Source organism: Dipodomys spectabilis, unplaced genomic scaffold (genome assembly GCF_019054845.1).
Source record: "Dipodomys spectabilis isolate Male_0828 unplaced genomic scaffold, ASM1905484v1 ptg000438l, whole genome shotgun sequence".
Lineage (NCBI taxonomy): Eukaryota > Metazoa > Chordata > Mammalia > Rodentia > Heteromyidae > Dipodomys > Dipodomys spectabilis.
The window spans coordinates 124,380-147,272 of record NW_024871115.1 but is presented as its reverse complement, the minus strand read 5'-3'; the positions used below and the strand labels follow the sequence as shown (position 1 = coordinate 147,272).

The window sequence follows — 22,893 nt, the reverse complement described above, 5'->3', positions numbered from 1 at the left end:
TGCTGGCCCAAGGCTCACGTGGTAAGAACCGGGTGGCGGCTCGCACCAGAGTGGTGTTGAGCCACACAGACTGGGGCAGCTGTGTAGCTGGAGCTATGAAGCTGCTCTTGTCCATGCAGGGATCTTAGGCTGAGTTGCAGGATGTGCCAGAGAAGATGGCGTGTCTCCCGCCTCCCAGGTGCCCTCACTGCGGCCGAGGTAGGAGGTTCCGGGACCCAGGGGCTTGGCAGGGTGTGGGCAGGGCACTTAGGGACTTCGGCCTACTGCAGTTTTCACCTCTGCTTCTTCATGTAAATTGACTTGTGAGTCCCGTTAGCCTTTTTCCATTTTCATTTTGTTTTTGAGGAGTGGCAGTACAGGGTCTGGCTGTATACAGCCCAGGCTGGCCTGGAACTCATGACGGTCGGGATGACAGACCCATGCCCCACACCTGACGTAAAATTTTCCAAAACAGGCAGCACATACCCATGTCCAAAGTAGCCAAGTGTGTTACCAAATGTGTGTACCTGTCACCGATGCCCTGCGTGCATGTGACTATCCATCATGTGTGTGTGCCCACTCACGCACTCGTGTGCTTCACACATGTCCTGTCTGTGGCGTCCACTGATGTCCTCTGCAGACACAAGCCTGCCCCTTCACTGGACAGGGGCCGAGTGGTCCTGGGCTTCCAGCCAGGTCTGGGTTGTCTCCCGGGAGGAAGGATTCAGGTCTTTCTCCTCTGTCCTCAGCCTAGTGTCTGCCAGGAGGTTCTGGGGTCGCTGGGAAGTTGAGCGGTGGGTTTAAGCCCAGATCTGACTGTAGATGGCCTTGGGCTCTGGGCCAGCACTTTGGTGGCTGGTGCGTATGCGTGCGTGCGTGTGAGAGAGAGATTAGCCACACAGTGACACCTCACCCTCTGCACAGTTCAAGTTTCATCTTAAAGGTTAAAGGGAGACATGCTGCCGGAAGGAGACAGTGCAGTTCAGGCTTGAGGACAGACATTAGGCTCACCCAGTGCCAGACTGACAGCAAATCTGGGGGAGCACCTCAGCCCACCCCTTGTTCCTGCGGGTGCTGTCTAGGAGGCCCCACCCCCACACAGCTCACAGCAGCAGCAAAGCCCTGCTGGTAATGCCAGCTCCCGCCCTCCCGATGCTGCCTCTGGTCACACCCTCAGATGCCACCAGTGTCCCCAGGGCGCACCTCAGCCCAGGCCACAGTTCTCGCACTACAGACTTGCTCCCTTCCCAACTCCCTCACCAGGGCCTTAGGCATCCGAACGCCAGGCTGCAGAGATGGCTTGGTGCCCTGGCACCTCCGTGCTCTTACGCTGACATCGCTTTCCCCAGCTTCCCTGGGCCACCGTCACGTACTGCACAGGGCTACTGTCTGGCTATCATGTGCCCTGAAGACCCCTGTGGTTACACTCCCACCACAACGCACTGCCTCAACACAGGCCCAAAGCAGACTAAGGGGACCCTTGTCTTCATTACTCAGGGAACTGTTACAGTGATGGAGAGCTGACACACATATGGAATCAGACGCATACATGGACACATCCAGAAAGGAACATACACAAACTGGCGATTATTGGGTGATAGACACAGAGGAGGCACTTTTAATTTTATTCTCTTGGTATTACCAGAAACTAACTGTAGTTTCTTAATCAGCCCACCAGGAGTTTATCTATTACTCTTCATGGAATCACCTTTGAGTCTCTAGACAGACATTTTCCTGACTCACCTTCCTCTTCACCAATTCTCTCTTAAGCAGTGTCTCATCAATCAGATCACTGAGTTCTTAGTTCATTGTTTTTCAGTTTCAGAATCTCCATGTGAGGGCTGGGAAGGTGGCTCAGTGGTAGAGCACTTGCCTTGCATGCCTGAGGCCCTGGGTTCGATTTCTCAGCACCACATAAGCAAAAAAGAAAAAAGCCGGAAGTGGTGCTGTGGCTCCAGTGGTAGACTGCTAGCCTTGAGCTGAAGAGCTGAGGGACAGTGCCTAGGCCCAGAGTTCAGGCCCCACAACCGGACCCCCCCCCCAAAAAAAAAAATCTCCATGTGATCCTTATAATTTCAGGGTCTTGATCAAATTTTGATCTTGCCTTGTAATTCCTTAAATACTTTAAAATCCACGTCTAATAAATCCACAATCATGACCATCTTTGGAACTGTTTCTTTTTTGTTCTTTTTGTGTGTGTCGGTCCTAGGGCTTACACTCAGGGCCTAGGCACTGTTGCTGAGTTTTCCCTTAAGGAAGGCTAGCACTCTAACATTGAGGCACAGCTCCACTTCAGGTGTTTTGATGGTTAATTGGAGATAAGAGTCTCATGGACTTTCCTGCCTGGGCTGGCTTTGAACCATGATCCTTAGATCTCAACCTCCTGAGTAGCTAGAATGACAGGCGTGAGCCACCAGCATCCAACCTGGTAACCTCTTGTCCCATCCCCCTTCTGGCTGAATGCAGGGGGGGGGGGGGAACGGGACATTGCATACACACTCTCCCCAGGAAGCACCAGCTTAGCTTTACCCCTGGCAGGCCACTAGGCCAGGGCCTCCACCCCCACTCTGTCCCAGCCAGGGCACCGGCTTCCTGGTCCTGTCCTCAGGACCCCACCTGCCGCAGCACAAACTCCCACTTCCGCAGTGCCAGATCAGTGTCCTGTGTGGAGACGTCGCGGTGCCACACGGCGCGCACGGCCCGTTCTGTCCAGGGAAACAGCAGCACGCGCACGGCCTGGCCGGTCTGGGCCACCTCCTCAGCACTCACGTTCTCCAGGCGCTGGCACAGGTCGTCGGGCCGCAGCCCGTCCACTCTCACCAGCACGATGTTCGTCTCCACAGCAGCAGGGTCCACAGAGCAAATGGGCGATGCCAGTTCCTGGAGTCCTGAGCCAGATTCGATGGTGAGCAGAGAGCCCAGCCCCCCCCCTCCCCCCCAGCACCAAGGAGCGTGCCCAGGACGGCAGGGAGGGGGCCACTGTCGTGGGAGGAGAGGAGCCTGCGTCCCCACATGGCCTTCGGGGCCATGCAGACTTCGACTCTGCTACTTTAACTGTGGGACAAATCAGCTGACCTCTCTGGCCTCAGTTTCACCTGTGAAGTGGGGGCATCGTTGGGTGGTGAGGATTCAATTAATGGGTAAAAGAGCCATGTTGGAGGTTCTCTGGAGTGTTCTGCAGAGTGCACCAGGGGCTGGGGAGGGGAGCAGACCTCCCCCCTCTCCCCCCCCCCTGCCCTGAGGTTCAGCAGCTAACCCTCAGCATCCCAGAGCCATGCAGGGCCCAAGTGGAAAGAAGCAAAGGGGTGGGGAGGGGCAGGGCAGGCACCTTGGGCGAACCTCTGGGCGTTGCTATGGTCCCTCCGCAACACCTCCTCCACACCGGCCAGGCCCACCAGGGCAGCCGCAGCCAGCACCCCGGTCTGGTGCATGCCCCCGCCCAGGGTCTTCCGGAGTCGCCAGGCTTCTTCAATGAAGTCCTTGGGCCCCCCCAGCACAGCCTCCACAGGTGCGCCCAGGCCCTGGGGAAAGAGGAGAGGCTCCCGGCATCCATCTGTGCACGCCTGTCCTCTGGCTGGGGGAGGCAGACACAGCCCGGGGCCGGCTGCAGGGCCAGCGGCTCTGGGCCCAGCTCGGCCTTCCATGGCACTGCCACCCCTGCCTGTGCCAGGCCAGCCGGGAGCTTCCTTACCTTGGAGAAGCAGAAGGACACAGAGTCGCAGTGCTCCACGATGCAGGCAGGGGGCACACGCAGGGCCACGGCTGCGTTCATCAGCCAGGCGCCATCCAAGTGGACCCGGGCCCCATGTGTCCGGGCCAGGCGGTGCACCTGGGGACAAGAGGCAGGCAGAGGTCACAGGGGCCAGGCTGGAGGGAGGCTCCTGGGTGTGGCCCCTTGAAGGAGAGGTCTGGTGTCAGCAGCCTGGCTGGTTCTGGATATGCGTACTGTGCTAAGTAAGCCTTGGCTCTGCTGTGGCGAAGAGGCTGATAGCAACCATACTAACACACAACTCTGTGTGTGTGTGTGTGTGTGTGTGTATGTGTGTGTGTGTGGCTCTGCTGTGGCGAAGAGGCTGATGGCAACCATACTAACACACAACTCTGTGTGTGTGTGTGTGTGTGCGTAGCTGGCGCCGTCATGCTCTACCACAGAGCGACAGCCCCCTCATTTCCTTATTGAGCACCACCACGCAGCAACGCTGCGGGCCGGGCCAAGGGTAAATGCTTTGTGTCCTTTCAGCTGCACGGTGGCTCCGTGAGGGGCCTCTGCTCCTGCAGAGCTGAGGGGAACAAGGTCTGGAACCCAAGCTCAGGCTAAGCTCTCACTCAGCACAGTGGCCTCTCACCGTGCATGTGAGGGTTGAGAATCAGGGGAGCTGGAGCTGAGCCACTCACTCAGCACGCGCTCTTCCCCAGCCTTGCCTGAGGCCAGGCCAGTGCCCAGTGCTGACTCTGAGCAAGGAGGGTGTGTGCACAGGACACCAGTTCCGGGGCTGGAGGGGGCTGCAGCCCGGCTCTGGGGTGGCCATGTCCCTTGTCATCATCGTGTTAGGGCCTCATAGCCTGCCATGACAGGGTAGCCACAGAGGGCCCCTGGCCTACGTCAGAAGCCTGAGTCCAGGAAGCGGGTAGTCCAGGGGCTGTGGAGGGATGCAGCAGCGGGCCTACCTGGCGGAGGTGGTCGATGGGGAGGACCCGGCCCCCTGCGCTGTTATGCGTGTTCTCCAGGCACACGAGCTCACAGACGGGGTGGTATGGGCTCCCCAGGCCACGGGTGAGGGCCCGCTCCAGCTCGTCCAGGTCCAGGGTGCCATGGGGCAGGTCTGGGAGGGGGTGGGAATGCACCCCAGCAATCTGCGGGTGGAGGGGGCACAGGGCCAGGTAGGTGCTGGGGGTCCAGCAGCATGCCCTGGCGGCAGGGGGAGGAACCAGATTCCCCAATCCCCAGCCGGCCCCTCCTCAGCTCTGGGCCTGGGGCCTTTCCCTGAGCCAGTGCACAGCGGCATCTCCTCTAGGATGGGCAGGAGCGGGTCCTTGCTGGTGTTCGGCTCAGAGGCCTGGCTTCCTTCTGAGTGCCAATGTTGCAAGTGCCCATTAGGGGGCAGCAAGACACCAAGAAGTCAGCCAACCGATGTTGGGGGGGGGCGCCCCCCCCAGAGGCTGCCCAACACTGCCCCCATGTGGCAAAGCCACCTCCCCTGCCAGATTCTCTGTGGCTCGCTCTCTCCCTCTGTAGGTTCCAGCTGGGGGGGTAGGGGGGGGGCAGTACTCCCTTCTGCTTGAGGCTGGCTGGCTGGAAGATGCCCAGGGGCCCAGCAGAGCTAGGCTTCGTCCTTACCTGAGCCACTAGGCCCTGCTCATAGACGTGGAGGTGGCTTTCCTGCCCAAGGAGGAGCTGGGAGCCCCGGCGCCGGCAGTGACCCATCACTGAGACAGATGGGAGGAGGGGAGGACTTGGCACTGAGTTCAGGGGGGCCTCTGCCCCTGCTCAGCTTGCCAGGCTGAGCCAGAGAGCCTGCCAGTATCTACGCCAATTAGAAAATGGTACCCCTTCCTGCTATGTGACAGAAATCGATCGCATGAAACCCACAATGGTGGGACATGTATGCCGGGAATGCCGGGCCACACAGCCTGTACCCTAGGACCCTGCAGGCCCCAGCACAGGGTCCCCCATGGAAGGGCCACAGGGCTGTCCCCACAGTGCCAGCCACTGTCAGGCCTGGCGGGAGGAACCCGGTGAGGGTGTTTAATAAAGCACAGTGTAGAGGAGGAGCAGGCAGGGGCAAGTCTCAGGACTGCTCCAGTGGTGAGATGTCCAGGGAGCCCAGAGCCAAGGCCCTGGGAGGAAGAGGAGATTCTTGCTGATCTCACTTTCCTTGGCCCAATCTTGCAGGACACCTACGATCACACTCAACAGAGGAGAGCGAGTGCCCACTGAGGCCCTGGGAGCAAGGGGGCAAACTCACCAGAGATGAGGTTGGCCATGGTGTTCGTGGGCACAAACAGAGTCCACTCCACCCCAAGCAGCTCTGCAGTCTTTTCCTGCAGCTCTGAGGAGGAGGAGGTGGGGCAAGAAAGGCTTTATCAACAAATGCACTCAAGAGCCTCTGCGTGCCAGCCTTACACAGGGCACAAAGTTCATTTGTTCAATGGCAGCCCCTTGCCCTGGAACTCTGCTGAGAAGCCTAGAAGTCCAGGGGTGGGAGGGGGGGGAATGGGACGCTGGAGCCTGTCTGTGGTCAGGGTGATGGCAGGTCCAAGCCCGGAGGCCCCTTGGTCAACTCTGAGCCCACCTCCCAGACCATGTCCACCCCCAGGCCACCAAACTTCTCTTGTGGTTTGAATCTCCTGTCCTGCCTGGACCTCACACCTATTTTACTTCCTTTCCCAGCAGCCCCAGTGCCGAGGCCCTGGACGGTGGGTGGGACTCCTGCTTTAGGTCCACAGTGTTTCCTATTTGTGTGGCACTGAACGGAAAGTCCTGACGTAACATTCAAGGCTGGCATGATCTGGCCTCCGTCACCCACGACAGAGGGGCTCTTCTGAACCCAACACTCCAGCCACGCTCCCCACTGCTGTCCTGAAGCCTTATGCTTCTGGAGCTGCCCTGCTAGGTGACTCCACATTCTCCCTGTCCCCTCCTCCCCCCCACACTCATCCTTAGGTGGGGAGTTCCTCTGAGAGGTCCCCCTCCCCAGCTCCCTAGGTCTCAACAAACCCTCTGCAGACTCCAGTCCACACAGGTACAATTCCCTGTCCCACATGCCGCCTGGTATCCATCAGCTGCCTGCTGAGCAGAGACTCTGTGTCTCTGAGGTTCATCACTCAGTGCACAGCCTTAATCTACTCTGTTTATTTTTTTTTTTTGGGTCCGGTCGTGGGGCCTGAACTCTGGGCCTGGGCGCTGTCCCTCAGCTCCTTAGCTCAAGGCTAGCGCTCTACCACTTGAGCCACAGCACCACTTCCGGCTTTTTTCTTATGTGGTGCTGAGGAATCGAACCCAGGGCCTCAGGCATGCAAGGCAAATGCTCTACCACTGAGCCACCTTCCCAGCCCCCTTAATCTACTCTGGCCCTGGGCACTTTGGTGGTCCCACGGCTAGTCTCAGCCCCACAGGAGGGCTGCGCAGCCTCAGCAGTACCGGTGGTTCCCTACAGCACTGGCTCAAACTGTGGTAAGCTGTGGGTTGCCGTCTCTTTAAATCGTCTCTAGAATACCAGAATCCACTCCTGGGGAGCCCCACTTCTAGATGGTTCTAATTCTTATTACTTTCATCTTCCTGGTGGAGAGCAGAGGGTAGTTACAGGTTTTGGAGTTAGGAGATCTAGGTTCCAACCCTGTTTTTTCTGCCATCTACTGGTCTAGGGGACTGACTGGCCGGCACCCGGACCTCGGGGCGGCTGGGCGAGGCTGCCCGGGGACCCGAGGTGATCCTGTTAACACGCGGGTTCTGGCTCAGCCTGCCCAGGGTGGTACCCGAAACTCGCATTAACAACGGGTCAGAGGGGCAGCAAACGCGCGGTCAGCACAGCCGGCCCGGCCGCAGGGCCCAGCCCGGCCCGGACACCGCCCGCCCCGGCCCGGACACCGCCCGCCCCGGCCCGGACACCGCCCGCCCCGGCCCGGACACCGCCCGCCCCGGCCCGGACACCGACCCGCCCGGCCGCAGGGCCCAGCCCGGCCCGGACACCGACCCGCCCGGCCGCAGGGCCCAGCCCGGCCCGGACACCGCCCGCCCCGGCCCGGACACCGCCCGCCCTGGCCGCCCTCCCGCCAGCACCACGGACAGCGCCCGGGGGTCGCCGCGCCGGGGCCCGCGTGGCCCGCTCGCCGGGCTCACCGCGGACGGAGGGGTCCTCGCCGTAGTCGTCGTCCCCCACGGCCGCCTCGGCCATGGCGCGCCTCATGGCGGGCCCGGGCCTGGTCACCGTGTCGCTGCGCAGGTCCACCACGCGGGCCGGGACCCCTGCCCGGCTCCCGGACCCCCGCGCCCAGCACGCCCGGAGGACCGGGCCCACGGCCCGGCCCGGCCCGCGGAACATGGCGGAGGACCGGCGGAGCCTGCTTCCCGCGAGCGCGGCTCGGAGCGCGCGGTCCTCGCAGCCACCCTGCCCCGACTCGGGGTCTCCGGCAGGACCTGGGCGGGGCGGGGCCCGGGGCACACTGGGAACTGTAGTCCGCGCTGGGTCGCTTGGGCGGGTCAGTGTGGCATGCTAGGAGTTGTAGTCCAAGATCTGTCACTTGAGAGTCCCGGTGGGCAGCACAGCATGCTGGGAGATGTAGTCCACACTGCCCCAGCATGGGATTCTGAAGGGGAAACTGGGGCCCACGAAGCTTTTATGGAGCAAACAGATAGGACAAATTTAGTCCAGTTAAGCAAAGAGTCCAGCGCTAATAAATGTTGCTAAGGTCACTTGAGTAGAAATTGGGCCGGTCCCGCAGTCAGCTGCCTCAACAGGGAGCCCAGCTCCGAACCATGGTGCTATGTTGCCCTTAAAGGGGCATATGATGAACATATACGTTCATCAGTTACTTTTTCCTAATATAGTTTTACTGAACATCTATTGTTGCCAGGCACTGTCTTGTTAGGTGCCAGGCTTGGGAGGGGGCAGGAGGACACAAGGGTAGCTGCAGCTGGGACCAACTATACAGCAGTAGAGGACATAATGGGGACAAAAAGAAAAAGGTGCCTAGAGAGCCCTTGGCGGGGTGGGGACGTTGGTGGAGGCATGGCTGCTGCCTTGATGTCTTCAAAGTTCAAATCTTCCACTTAGGCCTGGCGGGGGAGCTCAGTTCATAGATCGCTTGCTTAGCATGTGTGTCCCTGGGTTTGGTTCCCAGTTCCATTTAAAAAAAAAAGACATTAAAAAGTATCTGCCCTACTCCTGTGTGGCCCTAAGACAAGTCATGCCTCCGTTTCTTCCACTGAAAAAAAATGCGCTGTGGTGAGGACGAGAAACGGTATGGGTTTAGTGCTGATTCCAGTACCTGCTGCTTGCTGGTCAGCTCTTTGCATGTCCGTGAGGTGTTTCTATCATTGTTGATATGGGTTACCGCTGGGGGCTCCAAGACCCTCAGATCAGATGCTGGCTGTACCTCCCCTGTATCAGCCGACCCACCCGTCCAGGTTGCCAGGATGGAGGAGTACCAGTCAGGAGAGGCTGTGGCTGCCTAAGAGGGTGATCATTGAAGACAGGGCACCATGCTGATCAGCCAAACCCAGAGGAAGAGCGTCTAGAGCAGGGGACAGAGTGGGTGGCAGCTTAGCTAGGCAGCTGTGGTTGAGGCTGAGGCCTTGAAGGGACTCCAGTGTAGCTGGGAAAGAGATTCGCACAGTGATGGAGCTCAAACTCCACCCCAGGGCCAGGGCCAGCTAGCATGCCTTTCCCCTTCCCCCCTTGCACCTGGCGGGCCCATCCAGACACAAGGATGATCACAAGTCCCTATAGGTCTGTGGGCCCCAGGGACCCTCCTTCTGATGGAAAGGTTTATTGACCTCCCCAAAAGCAGGGCCTCTGGCCCTGACCCCTAAGTGCCACCAAATTCCTGAATCCCCAGTCCTTAGAAAACAAGTCCCTTATCTCATTGTCTGGCTCCAGCCCTGCTGCTGGGAAGTGGGGGGCGGGATGGGGGGGGGGAGAGGAGTGGAGGCTCTGGGAAGGAAGAGAGATGAATAGGCTGGGAGCCTCCAGGAACTCACAGGGGAGCAGAGGGCAGGGGGGACAAAAGAGCAGATCCTGGGCACCTCCCAGTCATGGCAGAACCACAGAATGCCGCCCCCCCACACTTCCCAGGTTTCCAGGCTCTCCCAGTTGGCAGGGACCCAGGGCAATGGGAGAGGTTAGAGTCTAGGAACCCCCAACCAGGCCATACTGCCCACCCATCATCCACTGGGCCTTTGTCCTTCCAAAGCAGACCTGTCTCCCCAGAGAGGTAGTCTCTCCCTGGGGGCAGTGGGCACAGACAGTGTCCATCAGATGGATCCTCTTGCCCGGTCCCCACAGCACTTGTGCCAGCCCTGCCCTGGCTTGGCATGGCCTGGCAGCAGGGAGGGGGTAGGAGCAAGGGGGCTGGTTGAAAGAAGGTGGTACCTGTGAGCGTAGTGAGGTGTGTCTGGAGGAGGCCAACCAAGACCCAGCCTCTGGGAGGTTGTCTGGACCCCCTGTGTATGTACATGCATATCTGCGCGTATGTGTATCTGGTTGAAGCTGTGTGCACACAAGCACGAAGTATAGATTACATACACTGCGCAGATGTGTTTGAGTGGCTGGCTATGTATATAGGTATGAGATATGTCACGTGTGCTCATATATGTGTGTTACACATCTGTGTGATCGCATGTATAGGGTGGTATTATGTGTGTATCCATCCATGTGTTGTGTATGTTCCCAGCTATGCTAAGATCAGAGTCACGCTGGTGGCAGCTGGGGACAAGCCGGAGCTCCTGGGCTGGGGTGAAAATCCTTCCATGGAGCCAGCCCCGCCCTGATCCCAGAGCTGACCTGTCCCTGCGTTCTCTACTGAGGGAGTGTGAGGTGCTACACCTCCTGCCTGCCTCTTGGTTTTTGTCAGTCATGGCGCTTGAACTCAGGGCCTGGGTGCTGTCCCTCAGCTCTTCAGCTCAAGGCGAGTGCTCTACCACTTGAGCCACAGTGCCACTTCCAGTTTTCTGGTGGTTTATTGGAGATAAGAGTCTCATGGACTTTCCTGCCTGGGCTGGCTTTGAACCTCGATCCTCAGATCTCAGCCTTCTGAGTAGCTAGGATTACAGGCGTGAGCCACCAGCACATTCTGGTTTTTTCTTTTTTTTTTTTTTTTTTCATTTTTTTTGGGGGGGGTCCGGTCGTGGGGCCTGAACTCTGGGCCTGGGCGCTGTCCCTCAGCTCTTCAGCTCAAAGTGCGCGCTCTACCACTTGAGCTACAGCGCCACTTCCGATTTTCTGGTGGTTTATTGGAGATAGGAGTCTCACGGTCTCTCCTGCCCGGGCTGGCTTTGAACTGCGATCCTCAGATCTCAGCCTCCTGAGTAGCTAGGATTACAGGCGTGAGCCACCAGCGCCCGGCTTGCTTTTTTCTTTTTGCTTATGTGGTGCTGAGGAATGGAGCCCAGAGCCTCAGGCATGCAAGGCAAGCGCTCTACCGCTGAGCCACCTTCCCAGCCCACATTCTGGTTTTTTCACCACAGCTGGTGCTCTGACCCGGCTCTTTGGGCTCCTGCCTGGCTTGGCTGGTTCCTGACCTCTGGAGCCGCCCTGCTCACAACAGTCCACTGTACTGGCCACTGCCTCAGCCCTTGATGCTCTGGCCACCCTGGCTGGGTCTCTCCATACAGTTTCTGCCTCATTCATTCCTTGGGTCTGGTCCTTCTGGCTGGCTAGCAGCGCCTGGCCCGGGGCTCATAAATACCTCCTGAATGGCCTAGCACATTCCAAGAAGGCCCCATGGTGCACCATGCTATGACCTCAAGTCTCCTCAGCAGCACGGATGGAGAACAGGTGTTGGCCCTGCCTCGGAGGACAGTCCGGGGTCCTCAGGCTGGCCCCCACTCTGCCCTCTTTAACGTGGCGAGCCCTGGGCAGTGGGGAGGGACTGTGCAGGCTGGAGTCTCAGGATAGGAGCGTGAGTGGGTTGTTTCGCTCTCGCTGGCCCCCTGGCACCTGCCCAGGCAGGCGTGGGTTCTGGGCCGTGGGTACACACACACACACACACACTCACTCGCGTGCTGGGTGAGTTCAGTGTGCACATTCCTGTAAGGCCGGGCTGCTGGCAGGAAGTGAGTAGCGGGTAGCAGTTGCTGGAAACCCGCGCTGGCCCTGCCAGAGAAAGGGACTCAGCAGATCGCAGCTGCAGATAGCGGTGGGTCTCAGTAAACACGTGTGTGCAGTGGGGGGGGAGGGGTCTTTCCCATCCCATCTGCTGGCCTGAGCCCTGGGCGTCAGGAGACAGCCATGCGTACCATCGTGGTCATTCCTGGCCTGTCACAGCAGTAAAAGGGAAGGGGCAGGGCCTGGGGGCCGTGCTGGGCATGGCAGTGGACGTGCATGGGCCCAGGTGGGAATCACCCCCAACTCAAGGCCACTCCTCTGACGGCACAGCAAAGGGTTCGCCCTGAAACAGCTCGTGAAACCCAGAGTGGGAGTCCCAGGGGAGAAGGGGAGAGAATGGGGGAAGGGAGAGTGAAGGCCAATGGGCCACACTCCTTCGGGCAGGTGAGGAGCAGGGGGCTGGGCTGACCGGCCACAGTGCGCTTCCAGTTCCGGGGGCTGCAGGGGCTGCCCTGCTGAAAGCACCCATCTACATGGTGGTGGCTCATGGTGGACGTCCTGGGACTGGACAGGGGGAGAGCTGTGCATGGCTGGATCCCAAGCCATTTTCTTTTTGTTGCAGTGCTGGGGAATGGAACCCAAGGCTTTAGGGATGCTGAGCAAGTTCTGTACAGCTGAGCTATGTCCCCAGCCCTGGGCTTCCTTGCTTTTTTTTTTTTTTTTTTGGTCAGTTGTGGGACTTGAACTCTGGGCCTGGGCGCTGTCCCTCAGCTCTTCAGCTCAAGGAGAGTGCTCTACCACTTGAGCCACAGTGCTAAACAGTGGTTTATTGGAGATAAGAGTCTCACAGACTTTCCTGCCCGGGCTGGCTTTGAACTGTGATCCTCAGATCTCAGCCTCCTGAGTATCTAGGATGACAGGTGTGAGCCAGCAGCACCCGGCTCCTCCACTCTTTCATCCTGAGATTTTAGTTCCTGCCTCCAGCAGGCATGAAATATCGTTTCCAACCACCAGGCCTTTCTTGCATTTGGATTTTTCTTTGATCAAGAGCCTGTCTGTGTCTTTTCTTGTTGACCAACCAGACTGAAGGCTTTTGTTTTATTTTTGTGCAGTACTGGGGCTTGAACTCAGGGACTTTTTTTTTTTTTTTCTCAAGGCTAATGCTCTACCACTTGAGCCACAGCTCTACTTCTGGCTTTTTGCTGATTCACTGGAAGTAAGAGGCTCATGAGATTTTTCTTCCCTGGGCTGGCTTTGAGCTGTGATCCTCAGATCTCAGCCTCCTGAGTCGCTAGGATGATGGGCGTGAGCCGCGCGTGGCCGCTGGCTCTGAGATTTGTTTATAAGTGCGTCCTGGAATCAGAGCCCCCTCGGCCCGTGACGTGTCTTTTCACTTGCCCCGTCTTGTGACGGACGGAGGTCCTCCACTTCTTTACTCAATGGCACCTGTCTCCGCTGGAGAACTGTGTCCTGTGCGTGTAAGTGTGTGCGTGTGTTTGCCATTTCCCTATGCCTGCCTGGCTTTAGAGGACTTGGGCAGCACAGCGGGGGGGTCTCTCCCTAGGGAACCTCCACTCAATTCCCCTGCAGGGTCAAGCTGGGACTTGAAGGTGGCAGGTCTTGAAGAAACAGCAGGTGAGGGGGGCTTCAAGGGGGTGGATAGGGGGGCTGAGGGTCCCCAGGATGCCATGCCAGCCCAAGGGAATCAGAGGCAGTCTTGGCCAGCCTGTGAGCCTTGCGCCCCGGGTTTCACGAAGCCTGGGATATAACAGACCCTCCCCTCGCCCCCCTCACCCTCTGGCTGGGTTGGATTGTCTGGAAGCCCCTCCCCGGGCTGTGCAAGCCGAGCTTCCATGTGGGGGAGGGGTGTTGGAGGTGGTTCACTGGACACCCACATTTTGGGGTTCAGTGTGGTGGGGGACACAGGCGCTAAGGGCTTCCCAGGAAACTTGGGGGTCTGGGAGGTTAAGTGTGGAGTCTTTCTGGGTCCACGTGTTTCATAGTATGGCTGGCCGTGCCACTGGGGTCCCGGGACCCCTGGGGACAGCTGCCCCTGGGTTCTGGAGGTGGGCAAGCAGGAAGCAGCCAGCCTTCCAGGAACCCCAGCACTGCCAGTGGGAACCGGAGGACACACAGGGCCGGCGCCCCACTTCAAGGGCCTCCCTGGGAGACCTGGAGCCATGCATGGGCGCTGGGGTACAGGGGACTTGAGTCCCAGGGGTCCCCTGCAGAGCTCAAGAGACCCCCCTCCCTGCCTTCCCTTGCCAGCTGTGCCTCAGGCCTGCTTCCCCCCCCCCCCCCCCCCCCGCCCTGCTTCTCAAGTGACCCAGCTAGGCCTTTGCACCCTTCCCCTCACCTGCTCCAGCCCAGGCCGACAGCTGCACGGGTTAGTCTCTGACATAATTTACCGCTGCAGCTTCCTCCTCCTTCCAGTAACTTCTCTAACTTCAGGAGGCTTCTGATTAGGCAGCAAGACCTCTAATCTCTCAGATCGCGTTTACCGGCAATAGGCCGCTCACTTCCTGTTACTGGGCCTGGACTGAGGCACCAGGGTCAGCCATTGTGGGGCCCCTGTCCTGCTTCCGTGGCCGGCCAGGCAGGAGGATGGAGGGGTCACCGTGGCCACCTGGGGTGGGTCTGTCTGTACAGATGATGTGACCCAAGCATAGGCAGACTCTATACCCCCTGCCCCGGAGCTCAGGGTCTAGCCTTCACCCCGCCTGTCTGCTGAGGGATGATGGAGACCCGCCCTCAGGAAAGGACAGGAAGGTCTGGGGGTGCCAGGGACAGAAGCCATGGCTTTGGGTCTGGGCCCTGGAGAAGCAGAGTTCCAGGACTTGTCCACCCTGTCCACCCCGCGTGGGTCTCCCCAACTCGTCCTGCAGAATCTTGGCATCTCAGAGGCATGGGGGTCATGGGCAGGAATGGCCGCCACCCCTGATGGCCCCGCTCCACTCTGGCTGGTTTGTACTGGTGAGAAAGCGACGTGCACGCAATAGAAACAGCACTCTGTGGTTGATCTATGCCTAGACTGGTGATATGTAACCCAGTGCTCTCCCAAGATGGTGGGCTGTGGTCAGCCCTGAAGGGACGTGAAGGGAAGTGGCTCCCAACCAGCTCCCTCTAGATGCACTGTCCTGGATTAAGGGCATGCTTCACTTTGTTTTCAGTTCATGGTGCTTACTGTAACCTACTGGGCATCAAGTAGCATCCGTGATGGCTGCTCAGTGACAAACACCTGCTGTATGCCGATACCCACTGTGCACCGATCACCTATCATAAGCCAATACCCACTGTGTGCTGATCACCTACTGTGTGCTACATACTTGTTATTCACTGAACACTTTCTATGTGCTGAACACCTACTGTATGCTACTCTCCTACTGGGTGCTGAAGACCTATTGTGCCTTGAATACCTCTAACGTGCGTCAAACCTACTGTGTACTAGACACTACCCATGTGCTAACACTTAGTGTGTGCTGCATTCCTACTATGTGTCAAGCACCTCCCATGCACCGAATACTTCCTATGTGTTCTGTGTAGTTCATACCTATTCAGTGCTGAAAACCTACTGTGCACTATAGCTGCCAGCTCTCCACTCCATCGTTTGCCAAGCCAAGATGCAAACCTTGCTTACCTAGGGCTGATCAGCATCCACATTCCACACCCTGCGGAGGAAGTTCTGTTCTAGAAGGACCTCTCCCCACAACTCTTCTGTTACGTTGTACCCCCAGGGCCTGTTCCTGTCCCCTGCTCCATCCACAGCCAGGACGGTGTCCTCTTTCCTTGGCCATCCTGGAGAGATGGAAGGGACATGTTAGGCATCCAGCTTGCTCCTGGACGTGGATGCAGATCCAACGGCTGGGAGGGGGAGGGGGTGCTTCAGACTGGCCGTGGAGTGTGCCTGGGTGCTCTGTCTCCCATGCAGATTGGGCCTCTGCTCCATCCACAGCCAGAGGCGCTGCACGCGGGGGGCCTCGTATCTCGGGTGAGGAAGTAGGGCAGGAAAGAAGGTGCAATAACTCGCCAGTAGCACAGCCAGGTCGAAGCCCCTGCCTCAAGGTCTCTGCGTCCCCCTCCCTGTCCCCACCGGTCGTGCTTGCCCGCGGTGTGTGACAGGAGGCTCTGTCCAGCCTTCCTCCTCTTCTGCACTGGTCCAGTCTGTCTTCCAATCTCTTTCTCCTGGGAGCCTCCATGATGACCTCACTCCTGAGATAAACTGCCCTTCCACGTCTACACCTGCTGTTTACCTGTGGGGTGTGTGTGTGTGTGTGTGTGTGTGTGTGTGTGTGTGTGTGGAGGGCTGGATGTGTGTGTGTGTGCCAGTATTGACTGGGACTTGAACTCAGGGGACAGCTCTAGCAAAGACTGTCAGCACAGAGCCCTGGCAGGTCCTTGAGCAGGGGTGTGGCAGACCTAGTCTGGCTTTGCCGAGCCAGGCCCAGGCCGACCCTTCCAGGGAGGGAGGACCATCCCAGAAGCTTCAGCCTTCCCCCGCGGCCGGGGCTGTGCGCTCTGGCCAGGCCAGCGCTCAGGACAAACACTCCTTTGCAACCTGGCGCTCATTGCTCCACGAATCCGATGATGCTCACGGGGACCAGCCGGCTGCGGAGGGCAGCGCCCGGGCCGCCGCGCCCGGTGGGGTGGGCTCGGCAGCCGCGGTTCCCGGAATGGGGGTTAAACTTTTTTTTATTGTTGGCGACTGTGCAAGCGGTCTTAATTATTTATAGGCAGCACTTATCTGCCCCGAATGTCTTATCGAGATTCGGTGGATCCCAGGGCGGGGGGCCGGGCGCGGGGGTCCCGGAAGCCTGGGCGGCCGGGGACCGGAGGGCTCCCGTCGGCGGGCGGCGACCCGCCCGACGGCAGGTTCACCTGGAGCCGCCTCCTGGGCCTGCGGGGCCCGGCCGGCGGGGGGCGCCGCAGCCCGCGCCTGGCGGGGCCGGGAGCCTCGGGGGTCAGCGGGGACCCGGGAGGCCTTGGGAGGGGCCGGGTTCCCTGGCAGGGCTCACCACTTCGTGGAGTCGGGAGGGGCCTTCCCGCACCCATGTTACAGATGGGGAAACTGAGGCTGCGGGCGTTACGGGCCCAGGGACCTCCAGCAGCGCGGGGATCGGCCCCTCCCAGCCCCAGTGCGCTGGGCTCTGCAAGCCGCGGCCGGCGGCCGGGCGCGGGGGCGCGGCGCGGGGTGGGGGCGCGGGGGCGCGGCGCGGGGTGGGGGCGCGGGGGCGCGGCGCGGGGTGGGGGGCGCGGCGCGGGGTGGGGGCGCGGCCGGGGTGGGGGCGCGGCCGGGGTGGGGGCGCGGCCGGGGTGGGGGCGCGGCCGGGGTGGGGGCGCGGCCGGGGTGGGGGCGCGGGGGGCGCGGCGCGGGGTGGGGGCGCGGCGCGGGGTGGGGGCGCGGCGCGGGGTGGGGGCGCGGCGCGGGGTGGGGGCGCGGGGGCGCGGCCGGGGTGGGGGCGCGGCCGGGGTGGGGGCGCGGGGGCGCGGCCGGGGTCGCGCCCCCAGGGGCAGGGGTCGGCCGGGGCGGCGGACCTGGGCCGCACCTGAGGCTCCGCCCCCCCCCCGCCCCCCGCCCCCCGCCCGCCGCCCGCCCCGCTGGGGCCGGAGTCTTCCTCCCGGGGCCCTGGCAGGGGGTCCCCTCCGCCTCGCCCCGGGCCCCAAGCTCAACCCAACTCCTCCAGGCCTCGATCTCCGCGGCGGCCACCTGGAAACCGGCTCCGCGGCTAACAGCTCGGCCGGGGGCGGGGCGGGGCGGGGCGGGGCCGGCGGGGCCGGCGGGGCCCGGCCGGGAGAGCTCACCGCAGGGAGGTGGGGAGCCGGGGAGCCAGGTGGGGTGGGCTGGGGGAGGGGGGAGAGCCGCGGATGTCGCCCCCCAGTCGCGGAGGACCCGGGACCACAGGGACCCCCCCCCCCCCCCCCCCCCCCCCCCCCCCCGGTGCCCAGGGCCCCTGGAAGAATCGGTTCCCACCGGCCAACCTGTTCCCACAGCCAGAAGTTGCCATGGTGACCCCCTCCTACCTTCAGCTACAGCTTTTCCAGTAAAACCACTGCAGAAATCCATACTTCCCGACAGGCCCGCCCCGGCCCCCACCCCCATCTGCGCGCCTGGGAGCGGCTGCGGGTTAACCCTGTGCATGCCGGGGGCTACAGTTCAGGGGACACCGTGGGGGGGGGGGTGGAGCAGAAGTCCGCAGCGGGGGACTCTGGGCAGATAAAGGGAGATGGGGGACCCCCGGGCCAGAGCTGCCTGGCCCATCTCTCAAGGCCCCGACCAGTGACGGACTTGAGCGACTCCAGGAAGTTGAGTTTGGAAGCGAGGCTGGCTCTGATTTAGCCTCCCACTCCTGGGCCTCTGAGGAGGCCTTGCTGGGGCCCCTGGGACCCGGCTGCAGCCTCCAGGAGCAAGGCCAGCTGCAGTTAGTGGGGCAGGAGGCGCTGCCAGCTTGGCCTGTGGAACAGCCCCTGCCTGGCTGGGCATTAACCCTTGGCTGGAGGTGGAGAGGGCTCCCCGGCCAGGAGCCTGGCGCCTTGCAACTACCTAGCTGCCCTGGTGGCTGCTGCACCCCAGAAACCACTGCTGTCCCACTCGCGAAGTGGGGGTGGTGGTCCCAGCCGCTCTCCAAGTCTAGGGAAGAGTTCAGGCCCCAAGGAGCAGGCCACCAGGCCTCTGGGAAGGAGGGGGGCTCAGGAGAGGCCAGGCGCTGGGCTCCGGGGTGGCTCAGCCGCACGGGCCGGCAGGCCTCACTTCCAGGGAGCGCTGAGCCGGAGGGGGTGGTGGTATGAGCTCTAATTGTCTCTCTGTAGCCCGGATGAATAATTGAGAGGTCTTTGAAGAGAATTAATTAGGCTGCTTATTGACTGTAAATGCTCGCTACAAATGATGAAGGAAGGCCGGCCGCTTGCGCAGGACCAGCTGGGGCAACCTGGGCATTTCATTCACACTCCGCTCCTCCAATTGCTGGGGCCCAGCCTTGGCCTGGGATCTGGCCCCCTTAAACCCCACCCTCACACCCTGACTTCTGGTATGGACAGAGAGCACCTCTCAGTGCCATCCATCTTCCCAAAGGCAGGACGGAGCTTCCTCTGCCAAGGTGAGGCTCGAGCGCAGAGGGCAAACTCTGCACAGAGTCCTCGGCCCTCGGGGAGAGGCACCCTCACAATGGGGTGGGGGTGGGGGGAGCTGCTGGGCGGGGCCTGGGCTCCATCAATCCAGCCTAGTCACAGCCTGGCCACTTTCGGGAACTTGGGAGTGACAGGAAAAGAAGCAAGCTTTTGTGCCTGCCCTCCAGGAGGAGGTCAGCCCAGTAAACATCCCTGCATCTGGGGCTGAGCAGCGCGTGGACAGGGCTGGAGGGCGTGGCTGGAAACGTTGCCTTGATGGATGGGTGCTGGGAACTCTCCTACCTAGATTCCCCCCCCCCCCCCCAGTTCTAAACTTCCACTGACCCCATACAGACCCTCTTCACACCACCAGGGGTGTGCGGGAATGTTCCCGAGGCTGCAGAGCCTGGGGCAGCACCTGGCATGAATGAAGGAAGGAGTGAAGGTGGAGAGCCCAGGGTTACCCCCAGAACAGCAATTATGGAAGAGGTAGGGTAGGGTGCAGACAGCCACACAGGAGTGCAGGAATACTGGGAGGTGGGAACCTCTCTAGCTGTGTGTGTGTGTGTGTGTGTGTGTGTGTGTGTGTGTGTGTGTGTGTGTGTGTGTGAGGAAGGTGCCAGCCATGAATCAGGACAGGCACCAACTGGCACAGAGACCTGGAACAGGTCTGGGTGCAGGGAAGCTACTTGGGGACCATTGGTATAGAATGAGCTCAGACAGGGGCTGAGCTGAGACCTAATGAACCGGCGGTGGAGCGCGGGACTGTTCGGAGATACAGGGAGGGGCCGAGACAGTGGAACCGAGTGACTGGCAGGTCTGGCGATGAAGGGGCAGACATGAGTTGGCACCGGGTATCGGGCGCTAATGGCTCACACCTGTAATCTTAGCTCCTCAGGAGGCTGAGAGCTGAGGATCGATCCAGTCCCAAGCCAGGAAACGCCCAAGAGACTCATTCCCAATGAGCCAGAGAAAAAGCCGAAAGTGGAGCTGTGGCTCAAGTGGTGGAGCACCAGCCTTGAGCCACCAATTGTTGGTCAATGTCAAAGGAAAGACTTGAACCCACGTTGAAGCAGAAAGATGCTTGTCTGCCCCTGCTTTCTCTCACTCCTGGGAACTGCTTCCTCCAGCTGACCGGTGACAGCTGCAGGGATGGGAACAGACTGGCACTTCCTCCTTGGTCTTCTGACTGGCTTCAGAAATGAGGAGTAGAGTAGGGGAAGTCATCTCCCTCCAGACGGTAGAACCCGGGCATCCGTGCCAAAAGCACTGGACAGGAAGAAAGGAGGAATCTGGCCCTGCACACAGGACAGAGCTGAGGCCTCTGGCTCTGTAGATCTTTGTTCTCATCCACAGTGATCACTTGTCCTTCAGGATGCTTAGCGTGTCCATATAACCTCTCTGCTTGGAAGGGACCCAGAGCTGGGCACCCATGGCTCACGCCTGGAATCTTAGCTAGCAACTCTGGAGGCCGAGATCTGCCATTAGAAGCCATCCCATGGAAAGCCCATGAGACTCTGATCTCCAATTCACTGGCAATATGTGGAAAGTGGAGCTGTGGCTCAAGCACCATCCTTGAGCCAAAGAGCTCAGGGACAGCACTCAGGCCCCAGGTTTACATTGTATGTCTCCACGTACCCCACCGGGACACACAGAAGAAGGGACCAAGATAGCTGGGAGACGGGGCTTGTGGGAACACACGACCAGAGACTCATCAGATGCTTCTGCTTGACTCTGAGTCATAGACTGTGGAGGAATAATTTAGGGACTGGGGGTGCAGTTCAGTAGCACATACTTAGCATTTGTAGGGCCCTGGGTCCAGTCTCTAGCACCAAAACAAAGACTAACTCAGTCATTTGGGACTGTTCTGAGGTCAGACAAGAGTCCATCTGTGACGTTCATGCTAGTCAGTACCCACTAAAGTATTTCCTCTGCCTCAGTTTACTAGATAGAGCCCCTGTCATTTGCAAGTGCTGATGGGAGACTTCCCTTCGGTTCCACGCTCTGTATCAGTCAGTGGTTCCTGTCTTTAGGCTGCGTAACAAGCAGCTCAGTCATCTCAGTGACATTCAACGGGAGGTATTTATTTTCTGTTCCCATACCTGTGGGTCTGCCATGCTGGCTTGGCTCTCGGTTAGAAGCTGGGCCCAGGTTTGTGCCACAGATCTCCCATCCTTCTTGGACCGCTATGCTTTCTACAAGTGAATCGTCCTTCAGGAGCTGTTTGAGGAGCGTGAGGAAGCCAGCTCATTGCACAAAGCAGATTCCAAGCCCAGCACTTGGTCAAAGCTCTGCTCCAAAGGCAAGAGTTGGAATGTGTAATTATCCTACAAGAGAGTGAAGAGGGCTGGGAAGGTGGCTCAGTGGTAGAGCGCTTGCCTTGCATGCCTGAGGCCCTGGGTTTGATTCCCCAGCACCACATAAGCAAAAAGAAAAAAAGCCAGAAGTGGTGCTGTGGCTCAAGTGGTAGAGCGCTAGCCTTGAGCTGAAGAGCTGAGGGACAGCGCCCAGGCCCAGAGTTCAGGCCCCATGACCGGACCAAAAAAAAAAAAAGAGTGAAGAGGCAGGGTAGGATCCCAGCCTCTCTTTCTGGTTTTTAATTTTCATTAGGAAAACGCTTTTCAACAGGCAGAGCAAGAGCGTGAGGAATCCCTGCGGGACATCGCCCGGACCCCACAATTATTAATGCCTTCCCGTATTTGTCTAGTCTGTCCTTTTTAATCCCCATACTTTCAAAACTTTCCATTGTGGCAAAACATGCATAACAAATCTGCCATATTAACCGAGCGTAAGTTGACAACCCAGGGGCGTTGAGTAACTGGCATTGTGCAACAACCACCCTGTGTCTCCTCGACTTTTTCCATCTTCCCCAAGTGTAGCCGAGTCCCTAGAATTCTCCACTCCCAGTGGCTTTCCTGCTGCTGTCCCTCTCTCTGACCCATAGAAGAGGCATCGCACAGAATCCGCCCTATAGCCGCTGGCTGATTTTCCTGCTGCTGTCCCTCTCTCTGACCCATAGAAGAGGCATCGCACAGAATCCGCCCTATAGCCGCTGGCTGATGTTGGCAGAATAAGTTTTCCATGTTATGCCGGGTGTGTTGTTGTTTCTTTCCTTTTTTTTTTTTTTCTCTCTTTTCTTTGTGTAGTACTGGGGTTTGAACTCAGGACCTTGTGCTTGCTACACAGATACTCTTCTACCTGAGCCACTACCTGGACCCTCTTTGCTTTTGCTTATTTTCTTTTTTCTTTTTTGTCGGTCTTGGGGCCTGAACTCTGGGCCTGGGCGCTGTCCCTCAGCTCTTCAAAAGCTCAAGGCTAGCGCTCTACCACTTGAACTACAACGTCACTTCCGGCTTTTTCTGCTTATGTGGTGCTGAGGAGCTGAACCCAGGGCCTCGTGCATGCAAGGCAAGCGCTCTACCACTGAGCCACCTTCCCAGCCCACTTTTGCTTATTTTTCAAATATGGTCTTGCTTCTTGCCTGGGCTAGCTTGGATCGACAGCTTCCTATTTATGCTTCCTGTGTAGCTGAGACAGTAGACATGGTTGAGATGAAGGCTTGTTTAACTTTGTTTTTGTCCCAGATGGGCTTCCAACTCCTCTTCCTAATCTCTGCCTCTTGAGTAGCTAGGATTATAGGCATGAGCTACTGAGCCTGGCTTCCTATGTAAGGATGGACTCCTTGATGGATACTTGTGTGTCCCCCCACCCCTACCCCTGGCCCCCCCCCCCCCCCCCCCGTGAACTTCTGTCTCAGTCCCAGTACCCCTGCCGTGGCATTTCTGGGTCACGTGGTCATGGTTTTCCTGAGGATCTGCTCTGCTCCTGCCTTCCATAGCGGCTGCACCCCAGTGCTCAGCCCACAGGGTGCATCTCCACCAGGGGCCAGCCCTCAGGCTCCGTTTCCCCAGGGCCCCTCCACAGCCTCACCCCTGCTTGTTGTTTTGCTTTGTACTGCTGGCTGTCCTCACAGGCGAGGCCCTGGGCTGTGGTTTTGATTTGCATGGCGTCGCCTTCCCACTTTGGTCTTTGAGCTGGGTTTCTGTTT

General features: G+C 59.5%; 1 protein-coding gene across 1 annotated transcript in view; it reads right to left on the bottom strand.

Moving 5' to 3' along the window:
* Window positions 1-2,450: 2,450 nt before the first annotated feature.
* LOC122097898 (probable low-specificity L-threonine aldolase 2) overlaps window positions 2,451-22,893 on the bottom strand; it is a 47,991-nt gene continuing 27,548 nt past the window's right edge. The window contains exons 2-9 of the mRNA XM_042668479.1: window positions 8,968-9,150; window positions 7,820-8,192; window positions 5,946-6,029; window positions 5,318-5,406; window positions 4,648-4,833; window positions 3,671-3,808; window positions 3,308-3,500; window positions 2,451-2,867 (exon numbers count right to left, since the gene is read on the bottom strand). Coding sequence (XP_042524413.1) covers window positions 2,584-2,867; window positions 3,308-3,500; window positions 3,671-3,808; window positions 4,648-4,833; window positions 5,318-5,406; window positions 5,946-6,029; window positions 7,820-8,192; window positions 8,968-9,150 — 1,530 coding nt within the window. The 3' untranslated portion in view covers window positions 2,451-2,583. The remainder of the gene's footprint in view (window positions 2,868-3,307; window positions 3,501-3,670; window positions 3,809-4,647; window positions 4,834-5,317; window positions 5,407-5,945; window positions 6,030-7,819; window positions 8,193-8,967; window positions 9,151-22,893) is intronic.